The 19,524-nt window shown below is 43.0% G+C and overlaps 2 protein-coding genes across 5 annotated transcripts in view; one reads left to right on the top strand and one right to left on the bottom strand.

Annotated features, from left to right (window-relative positions):
- SLC17A2 (solute carrier family 17 member 2) overlaps positions 1-19,345 on the bottom strand; it is a 67,081-nt gene extending 47,736 nt beyond the window's left edge. The window contains exon 1 of the mRNA XM_007177356.2: positions 19,020-19,345. The gene's annotated coding sequence lies outside the window, so the exon portion shown is untranslated. The remainder of the gene's footprint in view (positions 1-19,019) is intronic.
- TRIM38 (tripartite motif containing 38) lies at positions 457-15,863 on the top strand. Of its 4 annotated transcripts, none has more exons than XM_007177359.3 (8): positions 457-737; positions 978-1,013; positions 2,431-2,976; positions 5,527-5,622; positions 7,386-7,616; positions 8,628-8,650; positions 8,746-8,858; positions 14,075-15,863. In XM_007177359.3, the coding sequence occupies exons 3-8, from the start codon at positions 2,578-2,580 to the stop codon at positions 14,596-14,598; spliced, it is 1,386 nt and encodes a 461-aa protein (XP_007177421.1). In that variant the 5' UTR covers positions 457-737; positions 978-1,013; positions 2,431-2,577; the 3' UTR covers positions 14,599-15,863. The 4 variants fall into 4 exon arrangements, with proteins under 4 accessions (XP_007177421.1, XP_057411468.1, XP_007177420.1 ...); XM_057555485.1 differs by having other exon boundaries at positions 457-746; XM_007177358.3 differs by having other exon boundaries at positions 457-767.
- Positions 19,346-19,524: the final 179 nt, after the last annotated feature.

Here is a 19,524-nt window from a genome sequence, read left to right as displayed (position 1 = left end):
TTGTGCACTTATCATAAATACCTCTTACACCTAAGGCTATAAATGTGGCAGTGTCTTATTTATTTTTTGACCATTAAATAATAACTCTAACTCTGGGCCATTAGTGGCTCCCGTTTGCTGGCCTTGGTGCCTGACTCCGATAAGTATTTGATAAGTATTTGAATCTTGCGGAGGGATACCGAGGAGGAAAATGAGACACAGCATCAGGACAGAAAAGAATGGGAGAACGGCTTGAGCAAATTCTCTGATACCGATGCGCCCTATTATTGTACCGCCCCTTTTTTCACCATACCCTTCAGAGCAGTTATAAAACAATCAGCGACTAAAAATAGTAAAGCATAACATCAGCCAGAAAGGCTTATAAATCCCAAGGGGGTTGGTGGCAAAAGTAGAAAGATCTCACGTCAGAGTCTGTGAACTCTGCAGACTTCCTGCTTTTAGATCCTCTGTGCTGGGGTCACAAAAGATTTTACTGAATTATTAACTTGTTGCTTCCTTTTATTGCTGTAAAAGAAAAATATTTTTCCTACTGTCTCCCCTCCCTTTCAGGACAAGCTGAGTGTAAAAGCTACGGGCAATTTCACGAGCTTCCTCCCTGGATCTACAGGGCGGCACCTCCCACAGCAGTTTCACTTCTGAGTTTAGACCAGTCTGAGTTAACTTCCTCACCCAGATCACAGGAAACGGCAGCGACCAGCGACGGAGGGAGCTAGCAGTGCATATGTGCTCGCTGCATGGTGAAGGGAGTGAGAAGGGTCCAGGCCCAGGTTTTTTCGGTGGAGGGAAAGGAGACGTGTGTGTGTGTGTGTGTGTGTGTGTGTGTGTGTGTGTGTGTGTGTGTGTGTGTGTGTGTGTGTGTGTGTGTGTGGCGGCACGGGGAAGGGAGTTTGTTTCCTGATAAGAGCTGCTGGAACTCTGAAAATGGTTAGGACTTTGCTTCATAGCTCTCACACCCTGTCTGCTTTCTCTTTCGCCAGACTCCATGTCAGATCTCCGAAGATCCAGGATGTGAGGTGAGTGAAGGCCCAGGACAGGAACCGTGGGGCCTCAGAGGAGGGGAGGTCCTTCTCCTTGGGAGCAAAGCACCCCTGGCAGAGTGGAGCCTAGTGTATCTCTTGGGGGAGATAACCTGCCAAAGAATAGAAGTCTCCGGAAGAAATTCTCTACGGATCCAAGAGACTGGTCCTGGTTATTAGAGGGACATAGCCTATCCAGTAACTTTAGTTGAATCCCTGCTTTTAATTCTGCCACTGTCAGTTCAAAGGAAAGGCCACTCTCTTCCTCCAGCCTCTGCTGCCCTCCCTGACAAACTCCCAGGAATGGGGAAGCAGGGAGCAGGGCTAGGTTCACGAAGCAGCCGGAGCAGTGGCTGAAGGGACCGAGTCCTTTGTTCCTAGTCACTCCTCCTTTGTCTATTGGTTGTCAGGTCCTCGCTGGTGGACACTAGGTGTCCAGCACCCAGGATCCTACAGAGGCCCCACCTTCCCCATCTGCTTCCCACCTCCCCACATCCTGGGTTCTGCCAACCCCCTGTGTTCCAGTCACCCTGAACTTCTCCTGAGAGAAAAGTCCTGGCCTGAAAAGATAGATAGTCACCTCCCTAGCTCTCCAGGAGCTCTGCACCCCAGGACCAACCACTTCTCTTCCCAGTTCTCTTTCCAATTCTCTTTTCCTCAGGTCAGGGAGGGCAAAAAAAACTTGTTGGTTTTTCTGGTTGTCTTTTTTACTTTCATTATCATACTGGTTGGGTCTCCACTGGGGACTTTATTAACCTGGTGTCTTTTGTTCTTTGTGGGGTGGGAGTGAGGGTTTAATTAGAGTCAAATTTAGGGAATTCCTGGCGGTCCAGTGGTTAGGACTCCTCGCTTTCCCTTCCAAGGGCTCGGGTTCAATCCCTGGTCGGGGAACTAAGATCCCACTAGCTGAGAGGCACGGCCAAAACAAACAGAGAAGCAACAACAAAAAATTAGAATCAAATGTGATTGTCTCAATGAAATCCTTCATAGACCACCCAGTTACCTGGGTTACCTGGATGTAAGTGTTACTAGCAGTTACAAAGAAATAACTCTGGTACTAATTATTCTTAATATTCATTAGAACAGTAAAGAGTTTGACAATCCCTCACTGAGTTCTCTCTCTTACTGCAACTTTGCTGAAGAAGTCTGCCTCATTTCTCTATCTCTCTCAGTGCTTGGTCCAAGAAAACTTTTCACAGTAAAGGAATGTCCTGTATCTGGGCTTTCGTGTAGCCACCAATCACCGGCACCTATTAAGCACTGAAATGTGGCTAATGGGTGTGAGAAACAGAATTTTAAATACTATTTAATTGTTATTAATTCAAAGTGGCCACATGTAACAGTCACTACCATATTCCACAGCAGAGCTACATTTGATGCGTCTTCTATATTCCAATCTATTTCTTCTCGCCAGAGAGAAGACCACGTGACCTGTGGAGGCCAGTGGCAGCCAGTGCATCGGCAAGAGCCTCAGACAAGGTGAAGTTCCATCACTGTGGGAAAGTTCTGGCTGCTTCATCTCGGCCTCTGGATCCAATATTAGAGATTTTCAGGAAAAGCCATGGCCTCAACCCCAATCACCAAGAAGATGAGGGAGGAAGCCACCTGTTCCATCTGTCTGCAACTGATGACCGAGCCAATGAGCATCAGCTGTGGTCACAGCTACTGCCACTGGTGCATCATGAGCTTCTGTGAGATGCAACCATGGCTGGAGTTGTTCTCCTGTCCCCAGTGTCGGGTGCCATTTAAAATGGCGAGCCTCCGACCCAACAAGCAGCTGGGAAACCTCATTGAAGCCATCAAGGAGGTGGACCAGGAAATGTCATGTGAGGAGCATGGAGAGAAGCTCCATCTGTTCTGTGAAGACGAGGGCCAGCTCATCTGCTGGCGCTGTGATCGAGGACTGCAGCACAAAGGGCACACCACAGCTCTGGTGGAAGATGCATGCCAAGGTTACAAGGTGAGTGGTGGCCCAGAGGTCCTTGGCGAATACCCGGCCTCATGTTGCCCCCTAAGACCTGAGATTATTTAGCCTGAAGCCCAAGATTAGGATCCTGAAATACAGCTTTCATCATGTCATTCTTCTGAAAAGTAGTTTATGATGGGTCCTCACTGAATCAAGGCCTGACGGTCACTCTTGTCCCTATCCACTCTTGCTCTGATGAACTCCTCCCTGCTCTAGAACGCCATGTGCTCCAATGCACACCTGCATGTTTTATTGCCTCACACCGTGTGTGTAATTTGAGAAACCACAATGTGCAAGTCCATGGGATAGAGTCTGAAAACACAGGGGATGAAGACACACCCCCTTTTAGGTATCCTACAGTCTAGTAGCGCAGACAAACCAGCAAAAAGGCTGCCTGGAGTCCCCTGATTTGGATGGTGGAGAGGAGCACCAAGGGGTGTGGAGTGGTAACTGAGGAATCTTCCCAAAAGTGACACTTGAAGAACACATAAAAATTAACCAGATATAGAAGTATGGAGAAGAGAGAGGGCATTCCAGACCGAGGGGCCCACATGTGCAAAGGCACAGCCATGAGAGTGTACCTGACTCGCTGTGACCAGGCCAGAGGGTGTGTGCGGGGAAGGCAGGTGATGTCATGGGAAAGGAAGTCAGGGCCCAGAACTTGGTATCCGCTTGGAGTCTAAGCCCTAGCCCAGAGTAGTCCTGGCCACGGGGGGATTTTCATTTGCACAGTGAAGGATCAGGTTGACATTGAAAAGAACATTCTGGTACAGATACAATGAAAGGAATACCAAAGAGTAAAAGTCAGATTACTCTTATAAGAAGGGGGAAAGGGAGCAGTTCCAAGCAAGATTCAGGAAGGGGAATGAGTGGAAGGGTTTGGAAGTGATTGGTCATGGAGTATGAAATGGAGGGAGAGGTTTTGGGCAACTCCTGTTTATCACTTAAGAGCATATAAAGGAAGGCTGACCTTTGCTATTGTGGAACGAAGGAGGGGACATGGTCCTGCTGCCTTATTCCTTCTCTGCCCTGGCTAGATTTGAGAAAATTGTTGCCCCCAGTGTGAGCTCCTTGTTCCCTCCCCTATGACGTGGAGGTGGTCTTCTATTAAGGTTCTGGGTCCTTCATCAGGACACGTCAATACTGACCACCACTTGCCACATGGCAACTCTTCCTTAAACTCCATGGAGCAGCTAATTACTGTAATGGGGATATTCCCATTGGAGTTATTTTCCCACCAAGTAGTAAAAGGAGCAGCACGGGGTGATGGTTCTAAGCCTTGAGAGTCAGACTGCTTAGTTTGAAATCTTAGTTCTGCTACTTATTAGATGGGTGACTTTGAGCAAAGTTATTTAATGTCTTCATGCCTTGGTTTCCCCAACTATCAATGGGGATAACAGTAGTTCCCTTCCTCTCCAACATACATGCTCAGGAGGTTGTTATAAGCTTTCGGGACATTAATACATGTAAAGCTTAGAATAGCACTTGGCACATAGTGAGGGCAATACAGTCTTTTGCTAACAAGTTCTATAGAACCCTTTCTCGAGAGCACGTGAGAATTGAGTATACTTATTGGCTTTAGGACAAGAGCCGATTCTTTTTCTTTTTAAATCAAGATAAAATTTCTCTTTTTTCTAATTAATTAATTAATTAATTTGGCTGTGTCGGGTCTTAGTTTCGGCGTGCAGGCTCTAGAGTGCACAGGCTTAGTTGCTTAGTTGCCCCGCGGCATGTGGGATCTTAGTTTCCCAACCAGGAATCAAACCTGTGTCCCCTGCATTAGAAGGCAGATTCTTAACCACTGGACCACCAGGGAAGTCCCAAGAGCCAGTTCTTTTAGTGTTGATCACAAGTAGCAATTCGGTTTAGCTTAAACTTGCTTTCCATGAAAATGTGAGAAACTATTTTGAAAAATAACCTAAAAGCTTGATATGGATACTAAATCATTTTTAAAGGGCTTCATGATACCATTCTTCAAAAGGTCTCAGAGCTCCCCTCCTCCATTAACTGTTTCTAATAACTTAAGCTGGCATCTTGGTCTGTCTTTCCTTCCTGACTCACCATAATACATACAAAGTTCCATGTGTGCCAAACACTCTGGTATTGGTTCTGTTTGGGTCAGCACATTACTTCATAAAATCTTTTCAGGTGATTATTATCTTGTTTTATGTGTAGAATTTCCCTGGCAAGACTGTTAGTGGTGCATATAGCTCAGGCTCAGGGTCAGCAGATGAGCTGGAATCACAGCCCAACCACCCACCAGTTACAGCATCTTGAGCAAGTTATTTATCCCCTTTCTAAGCTTCAGTTTCTGCGGCACAGAAATGATGTTAAAAATCCTACTAACTGCTCAGTGTTGCCAAGGGAATCAAATATGTTACTGCCTATACAGCCTTCAGCATGCTTCCTGGCAAAGTGTAAGGACTCAATACATATTCAGTAGTCATGCTATTCTAATAGTCTTGGAGGGCTGGGATGCTCCTTAGGTGCCTAATGAAGAATTGTTGAATTGAAAAGACTTTATTCACCCAATTTTTCCTTCAGGAAAAGCTCCAGGAAGCTGTGACAAAATTGAGGCAACTGGAAGAGGAATGTATGAACTTGAAGGTGTTCACGGCAAAGCAAATAACCGAATGGAATGTAAGAGTTTGGGTTTACTGATCTCAAGCTAGTTTCCATCCTAGAGCTTAGGTACAGGGGACGATTGAGCAAAGCATAGTGATGGCTTATTCTCACTAAACGAGACCAAACAGATAAAACCCAAAGAAGAAAACACATTTGTTTTTATGTCCCTCATTGTCTAATATCTATGAGCATTTATCTCCAACCTCTTCAACCTTTCAGTAGTAACCGGCTAGGATTCCGAAACCTCAGTTAGGAGAAGCAGAACTGGTGTGCCCATTTACCTAGAGCCATTCTTGACTGGGTTTCAGTTCTTAATATCTCAAAGTACCTTCTGGATTTGAAGGCCTTATTAACCTTATTGCTTTGGCACATGTACCACAGTGCAGGGTATGGCTTTCAGCCTTACAGGTTCAGAAGCCACCCTTTGTGAGCACTAAGAAAACAGAATCACTCCAGGTTGAGGTTCGTATTACTCAAGCTCATTAGACTGAAGAAGGAAATCTATCTGATTTATAAGGAGGACCAGAGTGCTCCAAGAACCTACACACTTGGCACTGTAGCCTCTAGGGTCTGAAAGACTGTTTCCGTGGCTGACCAGCTTCCCCATGATCAGAGATGCATTCCTTTATGGAACTATTTATGTAATTAATCAGCTTACAGTCAAATCCCACAGGCCAGTGAGCCATTTTGCCTCTTTCAGAGGTCTCTTCCAACCTTCCAACCTCTGCCCAATCCTTTGTGTACAGTTGTTAAACGAACTCTCAGAGGACACTCTTGCTTCCCTCATTTCTGGGATCTTGGGCAATGGGGAGGATCTTGATTATAACTAATACATATGGAAACCCTGTCAATGACCCTCTACCACAACATCACAGTCATCAAAACACTGCATGAATTGAAAAAGCACTCATGGAAATTGCAATTCTTATCTCCCCAAATGAAAGCTGAGTCTGACAAGCTGTACCATTTGGTTTCTTATATATAAGGATGAGTAGGTGGACCCGAGTTGGTGGATGACTATTTCATAGTTAACTATGACAAATGCCTGATACCCAGACCTCCCGCTGCTGAGAATCATGGACTCTCCTAATAGCCTGGTTGTCTTAAAGTCCAGTCTTGGTGATGTTCATTACAAGCTTTTGCTTCAAGAAATTCCCTCAGACTCAGAGCTACTTTCTTATATCCTGAATAAAAACTCATTTTTATCTTTGTAACTGATAAAGTTTTTAACCTTGGCCCTAGTCCCATGATTAAATTATCTAGCACTCCTGCACCTTGGCTGAAGAAGGAAATTAATAAGGTGATAACCTCTCCCACATCTGAGTACCTGCCTTTCGGGCATGACTCTGCAGCGGGCAATTTGCGACGTTCTTCCAGCTTGAATGATTCATGGGAAAATAATGTTATGGTAGCTGAGCAAACTTTCTTTTGTGTATGTATGTGTTAAAATATGCATAATGAAATTTACTGTTTAACTATTTTTATGTGCACAGTTCTTCCTCGTAACTCAAGGTAACCACTATTCTACTTTCTGTCTCTATAAATTTGACTATTCTAGATACCTCATATAAGTGGAATCATAAAATATTTGTTCTTTTTTTTTCTGGCTTATTTCACTTAGCATAATGCCTTCAAGATTCATCCATATTTTAGCATGTATCAGAATTTCATTCATTTTTAAGGCTGAATAGTATTCCACTATATCTATATACTGCATTTTGTTTATCAGTTCATCCATCAATGGACATTTGGTTTGTTTCCACCTTTCTTGACTCTAGGAGAAGACAGAAGTTCAGAAACAAAAAATCCAGTCTGACTTTAAGAATCTCCAGAGCTTCCTTCATGAGGAAGAGAAGTCTTACCTATGGAAACTGGAGAAAGAAAAAGAGCAGACTCTGAGGAGACTGAGGGACAATGAGGCCAAGCTTGAACAGAAGAGCCATGAACTCGAGTGCTACATCCTGGAACTAGAGCATAAATGTCAGGGCTCAGCCCAAAATTTGCTGCAGGTAAGGCCATGCACTTGGAGAAGGGAAGGAAGGTATCTGTTCCTGAGCTTTTAGGAGGAGAATGGTGAGGAAGCATGGGAAGCTGGGTGAGGCCTGTCTGTTTCACTCAAAAATGGCACATTAGTGTAGGGAATTTAAAGTAATGTTTCTTTTGGATACACATCAATATTTGCAAGATGGCCTTCACTAGTCTATAGAGCGGCTTTAGGTGAATCAGAAAATATATGGATATGGTGGGCTCCTTGGCCAAATGGAACCATGGGATAACTTTTGCTACCATTTGCCTCTGTCCCATGTTCACAAAACTCTGACTGTCAAACTGTCTCCTGAAATACTCCTCCAGATGACTGGTGGGTGACAAAGTGGGGCAGCCAAAAGAAGGTTATGAGTGATAACCTTCTCCCTGATTTGCTTGTAGAGCCCTCCAGAGCTCTTTTGGGGCCTTCCTTCAGCTGCATAATGGATCCAGCCCATTAAGACAAACTACGACTGGAGCTGTTTTTTCTATTCCCCACTAATAGAAATGGAGGTCACACTGTAGCCTGAGAATGTAGCATGACTGCCCCACCACCATGTGATACCTGCTGCTACCATCTTAATGGCCCAGTCACAGGGGCTATGCATGGATTCACCACTACGGACCTTTGCAATGAATGGTCTCTACTGTGGGCTCACTCTGAAGGAAATTAGGTCACTGAAAGCAAGTCTTTCCAGAGGGAGCATGGGCAAAGCTCTTGGCCCTCTATCCTAAGCAGCCCGCAGGTAGATGTGATTGCAGACACTGCAGCTCTCCACAGACCACAGCAAGGAAGATAACAGATAAACATTCTGATATGCTGAATATCCCAGGGGGCCGGGATGGAAATCATTCTATCTGGGTATCCATCAATATCTAAGGCCAGGGTTACTCTCTTTAATTCTTTGTAAGGAGTGTTTATAGAGAACAGCCCCACATGCCAAGTCCCATGAAATGCTGATGTTCCCACACTTACATTTTGTCTTTCTCCATAGGATGTGAAAGATACTTTGAGCAGGTGAGTCCTGTACAAATGCAGGAGGGAAGGGGTGTGGGTATATAGAGCTGAATGGAATTTACCACTGAAGAATTCTTGGTCTCTGCTTATTCTAGGAGTTGGGCTGTGAAGCTAGAACAACCAGAGGCCCTCTCTTTGGACCTTCATACTGTGTGCAATGTTTCTGAGCTTTACTTTGATGTGAAGAAAGTGTTAAGGAGCTACCAAGGTAGGTGAAGAAGCCCTAAATGCTACGGACAGAAGGGACCTTAAGTGGTAACCAAGTTCACCACCTATCCCTGGGCAGGTTCACAGCCAGAGGGGTCATTCAGATATTTTCAGTTGAGCTGTCACCCTGTCCCTTGTTAGTTTGCTCCAGTGCTTAGACAGGGACATGGCGTACTGGTTATCTGTGCAGACCCTTCAAATTCCTGCTCTCTCACTTATCAGCTATGTCATTCCAGGCAAATAACCTCCTCAGTTTCCCCATCTGAAAAATGAAAATATTAACAACTCTCACTTCATTGGGTTGTCGGGAAAATTAAATACGTCAACATGTGTAAAGTGCTTAGCAGTGTCTGGGACATAGTGTTTATTGTTAATATTTTGGTCAATTCTCAGAGCAATGCAAGAAAGGTAGGTGAGTATTATGACTGTGGTCCAAATGTTTTAGGGCCTTGGCCCAGATAACACAGATGGTAAATGTTAGAACCACGACAAAAACCAAGTTTTACCAATTCCAAAGCCTGAGCTTCCTGCTCCTTTGATTCTCTTCATCAGTGCTTGCTATATTTCCACCATCCCTTATCCACAACTACAAGATTCCAAAAGTTCTGAAAACTGACAATTTTTTCATAACTTGTTTGGCTGCAAAATTGGACCTAACCTAAAATGATTTGGTGGCTGTATTAATTATCTATTGCTGCAGACAAATTTAGTGGTTTAAAGGAACACACATATATTATCTCACAGGTTTTGTGAGATAAAGCCTGGCACAGCTTAGCTGGGTCCTTTGCTTAGGGTCTTACAAGGCTGCAATTAAGGTGTTAGCCTGGGGACTTCCCTGGTGGCGCAGTGGTTGAGAATCTGCCTGCTAATGCAGGGGACACAGGCTCGAGCCCTGGTCTGGGAAGATCCCACATGCCGCAGAGCAGCTAGGCCCGTGAGCCACAATTACCGAGCCTGCGTGTCTGGAGCCTGTGCTCCACAACAAGAGAGGCTGCGATAGTGAGAGGCCTGCGCACCGCGGTGAAGAGTGGCCCCCACTTGCCACAACTAGAGAAGCCCTCGCACAGAAACGAAGACCCAACACAGCCATAAATAAATAAATAAATAAGTAATAAAATAAGGTGTTAGCCTGGATGTGTTCTTACCTGGAAGCTAGACTGGGGAAGAATCCTCTCCCAAGCTCACTCAGGTTGTTGGCAGAATTTATTTCTTTATGGTTATGGGACTTAAGGCCCTGGCTTCTTGCTGGCTGTTGGCCAGAGGTTGCCCTCAGCTTCTAGAAGCGAGCCATCAGCTGCTTGCACATGGGCCTCCCAACATGGCCAATTATTTCTTCAAAGTAAGCTCAGGAGAGAGTCCCTAGAGCAAGTCTGCCAGAAAGATGGAGGCTTATAAAATGAAATATAGTCACAGGAGTCACATCCTATCATTTTTGTCATATTCTATTGGTCAGAAGCAATTCACAGGTCCTGCCCACACTCAAAGGAAAGGAACTGCATAAGGGTATGAACACCAAGAGGCAGGATCACGGAAGGCTACCCTTGTGTCTGAGTGACACGGTGGCCAAACCTGAACTGCACTGATATGAGATTATTTAAAGTCTTTATTTATCCCGCTTAGTTTGAATTTATGTTTTACTGCAGAAATATTGATGCATTAGATTACAAGACAATGCCTTAGACCCTTCCAGGGGTGGGCACATAATTTAGAGCATCTGTATTGTTTGCCTTTATAACATCAAAAATATTCTGAATTTCAAAACTCATTTGGCTCCAGGGGTTTCAGATAAGGATTATGAACCTGTATTCAGTTTCCCCTCAAGTTAACAAGAACAAACAACAATAACAACTACCAAAAAATAGCAACTCTGTATTTGATCCTATACAGATGCAAGGAAGGACTTTATATTGATTATGTCCAGATTTAACTGAGTTGATTTTTCTACTCTTATCTTTCACAGAAGGCATTACAACATGGTTCAAGTCAATCTGTTTCTAAAATGAGCTCATCTTTTAACTAGATAATTCTTCTTTTTGAAACCCTCATTATTAAAGCTTTTCTTATTAAAAAAGTAATATAAATAAATTGTAATCAGTCAAACAGTATAGAGAGCTATGAAAAAAAAAGTTCAAGGTTTCTCTTACCCTTCTGCAGGTAACAAGACCTAGGTCTTTCTCTATGTTTTTACAAACATTTAATACATAGATCGTCTCTTCCTATTCACCCATTGCTTTTTAAAGCTGTCTAATATTCCATAGTACATCATAACTATATGTAACCATATTCCTACTGATGGAGCTTCAGGCTGCTTTCAGCACTTGGGTATTATAACATTTGCACCAATAACTTTCTGGTCCATGCAATCTTATATCCTGGTGCTTTCATTCCTGTAGGGTGTATACCTAAAGCTGGGATTGTTGTTAATCTTAACACATGTTACCAGATTACTTGTTCCAATGTAGCAACATGCACTCTCTCACCAGCACCAAGAAAAACGATTCACATATACTGAACACTCTTTCTGTGACAGATGAGAAGAGCTTCACGTGTGTTATCTTGTTTTACACCACAAGCCTCTCTGTAGGAAGCATTTTTTACTTTATAGATAAGGAAACCAAAACACAGAGAGGTTACGTGACTGTTGTAAATTCCCACAACCAGCAGGTGGTAACTCAGGTAGTATCTCTCTAGAACTCACTCTCTTAATCACTCTGCAATGTGGCAAAAAATGAAAATGATGTATTTTTTAATTCATTGTCTTGTGGAGTGGACACTGAAGGTATGTGTAGTTGGTTTTTGTTTGTTTGTTGCTATTACACACAATACTACTGTGAACTTTCTTGTCCATGCTTTCTTGTGTCCTGTGAATGGTTTCCTCTGGGGATATACCTTGAATTAAAAATGCTGCTGTGTAGGGATGCACATCTAATTTTACTAGATACTACAGATCTTGAAATTGTATCACTTTATACCCTACCAGCAACATAAGAGATCCCACTGTTTCTCATCTCCCTGACTCTCTGCTTATAATTTTTGGCCATCTGATGGATTTGAAACGGTACCTAATTGTGGACTTAATTTGAGTTTCTCCAGTGTCACTAGTGAGGTTGAGCTTCTTTCAGTAAGTCCATTAGCCCTTCAGGCTTTTTCTGTGTTTTAAGAATTTTTCTTTTGGGTTCTTTTCCTTATTGATTTATGGGAGCTTATTATAGCCAATATCTTCTGTTATGTGTATGGCATTTTACATTTTCATCCTATCTTTTGATGTATAGAGATTCAAACTTAGAGTAGACACATTTGTCTTCAAGGTCTATGACTTTTGTTTCCAAAGAGCTCAGGCATCAACCATCTTTCTAGTGGTATTACCAACCTGTAAACATTTTAATTTCTCAGCTTGGTTTTCCTGGATCATTCAGGGAATATTAATGAAGCCCAAAACTTTTGTGAGTCAGGCTCATGATAAGGACTGACTGAAGAGAGTTTAATAAAGGGATTATTTACAAAGACGAGGATTTGGGTGATCATCAAGGAACAGTGAAGCAAACCAGGGCTAGGAATAGGTAGGGAGTCATCACCTCCCCAAGGCTTCGGTAACAGATGGAGGGAGCTATAACCAGAGGCAGAGGAATGCAGACCCTCCAAATCATAGCTAGTGGGGAGGGACTTGGGGTACTAAATACTTCTAACTCTATTTCTTTTTGCCCTGTGGTCTCCTCTAGTGCTTCTCATTGGCTTAACCAAATAGCAGTCAGAGGGAAGGGAGCCTGGTTGATGTGTCCATAGGGGTTAGCCTTCCTGGACACAGAGCAGGCTGGAGAAAGGTGGGGAGTGATCTGTAGGGGCAAGTGGAGGACATCCAGCAGTGGAAGTGTTTCCTAATACTTGATTTCCTGTATTGCCACAGCCCAAATGATCAGTGTTTAACCCAGTAACACAGTGGTTTGCTAACTCTCTTGCTGGACCACCCCATTACCACCTTTCATTTTTAAAATTGCATTGCTGGCCAATATCACACTTTATTATACTTTTTTATGTCTTACTTGACTCTAGTCAGATATTTTTCATGTATATTGGTCTCTGGTGTGTTACTTTATACTAATCCCTATAGAGCATTACCTGAAGCAAGAAAGAAGAGCTTACACTTAAAAGTCAGGGGACTAGGTGTGTGTCCTGAAGCCTGGGTAAAATTTTGGGTTTTCCAATAACAAGCTATGACATTAGTTGTGTCGTTTTCCTTCTCTGATCCTCAGTGTTAATGGTAATTTAGTAGAGATGATGAAGGGCTCATTTCTGCTCCAATATTCCATGATTCCTAGAAGTCCTACAAGGGAGAGGAAGGGCTTTGGAGAGGACCATAACCACGTTAACTCTGGTTAGTTCTGCTCCTTGGCTTCTCTGAGTGACTAAGATGGTGATGATGTTGAAGATGATGATGATGATATCATTATTATTACTACCATTTACAGGGCACTTACTATATACCAGGAATTTTACTAAGCACTAAGCATACATTAGCTCCTTCAATCCTCCCCACCATGCTTGGTGACAGATACAATGATTTCCACTTTATATTTAACAGAACTGAGGCTCAGAGAATGATTTGCCTAAGCTCACAACAGCTAGTAAGAAACAATGTGGTACATATATACAGTGGAATATTACTCAGCCATAAAAAAGAACGAAATGATGCCATTTGTGGCAACGTGGATAGACCTAGAGATTGTCATACTGAGTGAAGTAAGACAGAGAAAGACAAATATCATATGATATCCCTTATATGTGGAATCTAAAAAAATGGTACAAATGAACCTATTTACATAATAGAAATAGAGTCACAGGCATAGAAAACAAACTTATGGTTACCAGCGGGGCAAGTGGGGGGAGGGATAAATTGGGAGATTGGGATTGACATATTTTCACTACTATATAAAAAATAGATAACTAATAAGGACCTACTGTATAGCACAGGGAACTCTACTCAATACTCTGTAATGGCCTATATGGGAAAAGAATCTTAAAAAGAGTGGTTATATGTATATGTATAACAGATTCACTTTGCTGTACACCTGAAACTAACACAACATTGTAAAGCAACTATACTCCAATAAAAATAAAAATAAAAAAAGAAACAATGCTTGGATTTGAATGCAGGCTGGTTTTATTTAAAATAAACTGTGCTTTCAGCTACAAAAATCATGTCCTTTTTTCTCCCCCCAGTCAGCGTGACTCTGGATCCAGATACAGCTTATTACGAACTAATTCTGTCTGAGGATCGGAGACAAGTGACTCGTGGATGCCCCCAGGAGAATCTTAATATTTCTTCTAGGAGATTTAGTGCCTTACCCTGTATCCTGGGCTGTGAAGGCTTCACCTCAGGAAAACATTACTTTGAAGTGGATGTGGGAGAAGGGACTGGGTGGGATTTAGGAGTCTGTATGGAAAATGTGCAGAGGGACACTGTCATGGTGCAGACGCCTCAGTCTGGATTCTGGGCCATCAGATTGTGCAAAAAGAAAGGCTATGTAGCGCTTACCTCTCCCCTAACTTCCCTTCAGCTGAGGGAGCAGCCCCTGGTTGTGGGGATTTTTCTGGACTTTGAGGCTGGAGTTGTATCCTTTTACAACATGACCACTGGTTCCCACATCTTCACCTTCCCAAAGGCCTCCTTCTTTGACACTCTCCGGCCCTATTTCCAGGTCTATCAATATTCTCCTTTGTTCCTGCCTCCCCCAGATGAGTAAGGGAAGGAGCAAAGTCTCCTCCTTGATTTAACTAGCATAGAGAGTATAATTTGAATCCCATGAGGGCAGAAATGTGGTCTCTTTTCTTCGCTGCTATTTCCTTGTACCTAAAACAATGCTGGGTTTTTAGTGTATACTTAATAAATCTGCCTTGAATAAATGACTATAATGACTGTAAAAATACCCCAAGTGGTCAGCCTGAGCTGAGGAAAAGCAAGATAATAGTGATGATTATGCTTTGTCCTCTCCATCCCTCTTCAATGGGTTCAGAGTTTCTTGAGTGACCAGGAGGGTGACTCAGAGACCAGGAGGTCTGACTTCTCCCAGTTTGTTTGGTGCCATTTAAACTCATAGATGGGGGATGAGGAAAAGCTTCAATTGTCTCTGTCAACTGCAGAAAAGAGCAAGAAAATCAAAAATGCAATGACTCATCTAACCACTGACATGATTAATAATCTGAGCCATAGTAAGCCATTAATAATCTGAGCCATCAATAATCCGATGTAGTAAGTTTGGATGGCTACCAGACCTGGTGAGATCTGCTTGAGCAATAACCACTCTCCTACCCCCATCTCAGAAGCCAGTTGCAAGTCCAGGTTGTCACCTGTGCTTCTGACTGACTGGCTATACATTGGAGGTTCCCATGATCCCCTCTTTGGGTTTGATCATTTGTTAGAATAGCTCACAGAACTCTGAGAAACACTTTGTTTACTGGTCTCTTATATAATAAAAGATATGATAAAGGATACAAATAAACAACCAAATGAAAAGATACATAGGATGAGGTCCAGAAAGGTCCCTAGCACAGGAGCTTCTGTCCGCATGGAGTTGGAGTACATCACCCTCCCAGCACGTGGATGTGTTCGCCAACTCTGAAGCTCTCCAAACCCTGTACTTTGAGGACTTTTATGGCGGCTTCATCATGTGGGCATGATCAACCATCAATTTAATTTCCAGCCCCTCCTCCGTTCCCGAAGGCTAGGGAGTGAGGCTGAAAGTTCCAAGCAACTAATCATGGCCTGGTTCTTCTGGTGATCAGCCCCCATCCTGATCTATCCAGGAGCCCACCAAGAGTTGCCTCATTAGAGCAAGAGACATTCCTATCACCTAGGAAGTTCCAAGGGATTTAGGAGCTCTGTACTAGGAACCAAGGGAAGAGGCCAATGTGTGTGTGTGTGTGTGTGTGTGTGTGTGTGTGTGTGTATTCATGTATATGTGTGTGTATATATATATATATATACACATACATATGTTTTATTATTATTTCACAACATGTTAATAAACTTATTGTTTTTCTCTTGTTAGTCTAATTTACAGGTTCCTAGTTGGAGAACCTAAGATGGGTAGAGGAAAATGATTGTTTCCTCCCCTATACAAGCAACCCCAATGTTATTTGTTCTCTGTCCCCATAGTCCAAGCACACGTACCCACTCTGGAGCCTCAGACCCACTGGATAACTGAGACCCCGCCTTCGTGCAGGATAAATGAAGGCACCATCTGGATATTGCTAAGTTCATCTCTACCTCTAGGTGCCCTGCAGTCCTGTCTTATCCAAGTATAGTCCTGTCCAGTGAGGGGTGGCCTCCTTAAAACGGTGGCAGGGCCTAGAATGCTTTGCTCAGAGAAAATTCTATGTCCTTAAACACTTAAATTGTTGACCAAGAAAAAATGATGATAACCATTCAACTAAAGAAAAAAATTTTTTAATTAACAAAGTAAATCTTTGGAAACTATAGGATAATAAAGATAAAATTACAAGTTGATTGTGGTGCAGGCAAGTTATAGAAAGAAAAATAAGTCCTGCTTGTCCTTATGGGTTAAAAGTTCTACTGTATTAGATAAACCATTGGCTGCTCTAATAAAGATTTTTTTAAAAGGAGAATACGGAAAAAATGGAAACATGAGAAAGCATATACTGGAGATAATTTTGAGAACAATTTGAAGAATTATGTGCATATAAAACTGAAAATCTTGACTAAGTGACTTTTTAAAAAAGAAACTAAAAGACCTAACTGACCGAAGAAGGGGAAAGAAAATTTAAACAGACTAATACGTAGAAGTGAAATTCAGAAAGTTACAGAATTCCAATTAAATAAGGGAAAAAAAGCAAAACAAATAAAGAGCAGATGGATTTATGACTGCATTTTTTTTTAAGCATAGCAACTCATTGTACCACTGAAGACTCAATTAAGTTCTATAGAATAGAAAACCCAAAAGGATAGTGGCTGAAACAAGTTCATGTCTCTCTCATGTAAAGGCAGTCCAGATGGGGAAGTGCAGGAAATCCAGAAAGTCCAGGGCTGGTATGGCAACTCCACAAAATCGCCAAGCCTTCCAGCAACCCTCCCACCATCCCTAGGATCCAAGACAGCTTCTAAAGCTCCAGGCATCACACCTTCATTCCAAGAGGTAAGATGGAGAAAGAGATACAGAAGTTGAGCAAAGGGCATGTATCCAAGAGCTATCTTTTACTACCTACCCTACAACCTTCTGCTTGCATCCCATTAGCCAGAACTTAGTCCAAAGCCACCTTCCACCTTGGTGAGGCAGTACATGAACTCGGGCAGCTTAGCTCTACGTTGTTAGAATTCTGAGCAAGATTCATCAGAGAGCTACAGGGAGTGCGGCTCCCACAACCACCCAGCCTAATGTCTCACGTGTCCAGTCTGGAAAACCCTCAGCATCTGGTACATATTTAGCCAGGAAACAAAAGAAGAGGGCCCTCTGGTGCCCCTTCCTCATACTTTTTTGACACCCCCTCCCCCTGTAATTGCACGAAGGGTCAGGTATGTGTAGTGTACGTGGTGCTGCGGCAGAGGACCAGAGACACAGACAGGCAGGGAACAGCAGGAATGACAGACAGGATAGCAACTGAGGGAGGCAGAGGAACATAAACAGTCCAACTGACACAGAAAGAGTCTGTTCTCAGGTAACGTCTAAACTCCTTATAACGGCCTAGAAGGCAAATTCTGGCCCCACAGACCTTGCCATCCTGGATTAATAATCTGTTCTTCCCACTTCTCATTTTCCATATACAGTGGCCTCCTCTTCGGTCCTAGACAACGCCAAGGTCATTCTGGTCCAAGAGCCTTTGAGCATAATGTGTTCTAGGTTCAGAGTAGTCTTTCCCAGCTTTTTCTGAAGCTGGGTGAGCTCATTTGGATCACCAGCTTGGCAGACAGGAAGTGTTAGAGAATTAACATCCCAGGAGTAAAACTTCAACTGAAGAGGGAATGGTGTGGATGGATAAAGCTTCAACCAGATGAGCTTCAGACGAACAATTCTGAGACCCCATCTACACAGTGCCTCAGAGGACATCCAGGGAAATGAAAGCAAGTGCTCAAAGTGGGAACCAGGTCAGGAATGCACCTGTGACTGCCTTTTCCACCTTCCCTGTGCCAGCACCCTGCATTCTGGGGTCACATCTTAGTTACCACCTTCACCCACAACCAGATCTGAGCTCAACTTTTCAGAGACAGCAACCACTGCTACCTCCCCCACTCTTGTCCGCTTTCTATATATAAATATATGTATAGAAAGATATAGATATTAAATGATTAAATTAACAGATATTTATTATGGAATACTGTAAAATACAATAAATTATACTCTCAGTTCTAAGGAATGAACACTCCTACTGTGGTGGTAAATCACCTTCCCCATACATATATTTGATCTTGCATGTTTTTCTCAGTGTGAGCATTCCCCCATGGCATTAAACATGCTAATATATGGTTTTAAATGACTGTAGTGATCTAATTGCACATACGCTCAGGTTGTTTCTTGCAATTATAACTTATGTTCAAATGAACATCATTGTATGTAAGTAGGTTTTCACTTCTCTTGTTTTCCTCAGGGTGGGTTTTTGAAAGAAAGTTTCCAAGTCACAGTATATGAACATTTATTTAAAATACTATTGATATATTCTTATCTCCCTCTTTCCCTTTCCCCCACTTCCCCTACCCACCTCTTCTGTTTCCATAACTCACTGTCATCAGCCAACCCCTCCAGGAGCTGGGAACCTGGAGGGGCTTTGATAATGTGGAAAACTATGGGCTGGTGAATCAGATGGGAGAATCTTTCCGAGGAGATGGGAATGGAGAATGCTAAAGTTTGCAGGTGAAAACATCACTGGAGCCTAGACCACTTCATTAATCCCCACTTCTGTTTCCTAACGTAGGAAAGGGAGGGATATAAAAATGAAAAACAAAAAAAAAGGAGGGGGAGGGGAGAGAACAAGGAGCTGGATGCATCTGGGATTTGCTGCAGAAGCATGGTTGCTTCTCCTGAAGGACAGGCAAAGCTGTCACTGTCCTAGAAGACTAATTCATGGCCATTCACTAAGCACATGCCAATTTTTGATGAGTATCAAGCCACCCCAAAACTTATTTGCTTAAAACTACTACCATTTATTCACTTACAATTCTGTAGGTCAGCTGGTGGTTCTTGTAGTCAGGGTTGAATTCTGCTGGTTCTTCTCCTGTGCCTCTATCAACTGGAGAGTCAGCTGGCATTGGGTAATATAGGATGGCCTCACCTGCAAGTCTGGCAGTTGGTAGGCTGTTGACTGGGTGCTTCATTCTCCAGCAGACAAGCTCAGTCTCTTTCATAACATGGGTGTTTCAGGGCTGTCGGAGAACCAAGACAGGGACAAGCTGCAATGTGCCAGGCTCTTTTCAAGCATCTGCTCAGGTCACATTTGTTAAAACACTTGGCCAAGCCCAGATTCAATGGACAGAGATATAAACTCCACCTCTTGATGAGAGGAGCTACAATGTCACATTGTAACGAGCAATAGGATGAGATAAATTTAGAACAATTTTTGCAATCTATCATAAGAAATTTGCTGCATACAGTCTCAAAATCTACATTAAGGAGGGACAGAGATGCAGAGACATTCTGAGTCCCTGGTCCTCCATAGATTCA

Source organism: Balaenoptera acutorostrata, chromosome 10 (assembly GCF_949987535.1).
Source record: "Balaenoptera acutorostrata chromosome 10, mBalAcu1.1, whole genome shotgun sequence".
Taxonomy (NCBI): domain Eukaryota; kingdom Metazoa; phylum Chordata; class Mammalia; order Artiodactyla; family Balaenopteridae; genus Balaenoptera; species Balaenoptera acutorostrata.
Note: the sequence above shows the minus strand (reverse complement) of the source record. Positions and strands in the feature narration are given on the sequence as shown.

What these genes read in the sequence shown, in the direction of transcription:
- TRIM38 (XM_007177359.3), top strand. Translation starts at nt 2,578, where the DNA reads ATGGCCTCAACCCCAATCACCAAGAAGATGAGGGAGGAAGCCACCTGT. An exon ending in AGCAAATAACCGAATGGAAT is followed by an intron (nt 5,623 to 7,385) that starts GTAAGAGTTTGG and finishes TCTTGACTCTAG; the next exon opens with GAGAAGACAGAAGTTCAGAA. An exon ending in GTGAAAGATACTTTGAGCAG is followed by an intron (nt 8,651 to 8,745) that starts GTGAGTCCTGTA and finishes TGCTTATTCTAG; the next exon opens with GAGTTGGGCTGTGAAGCTAG.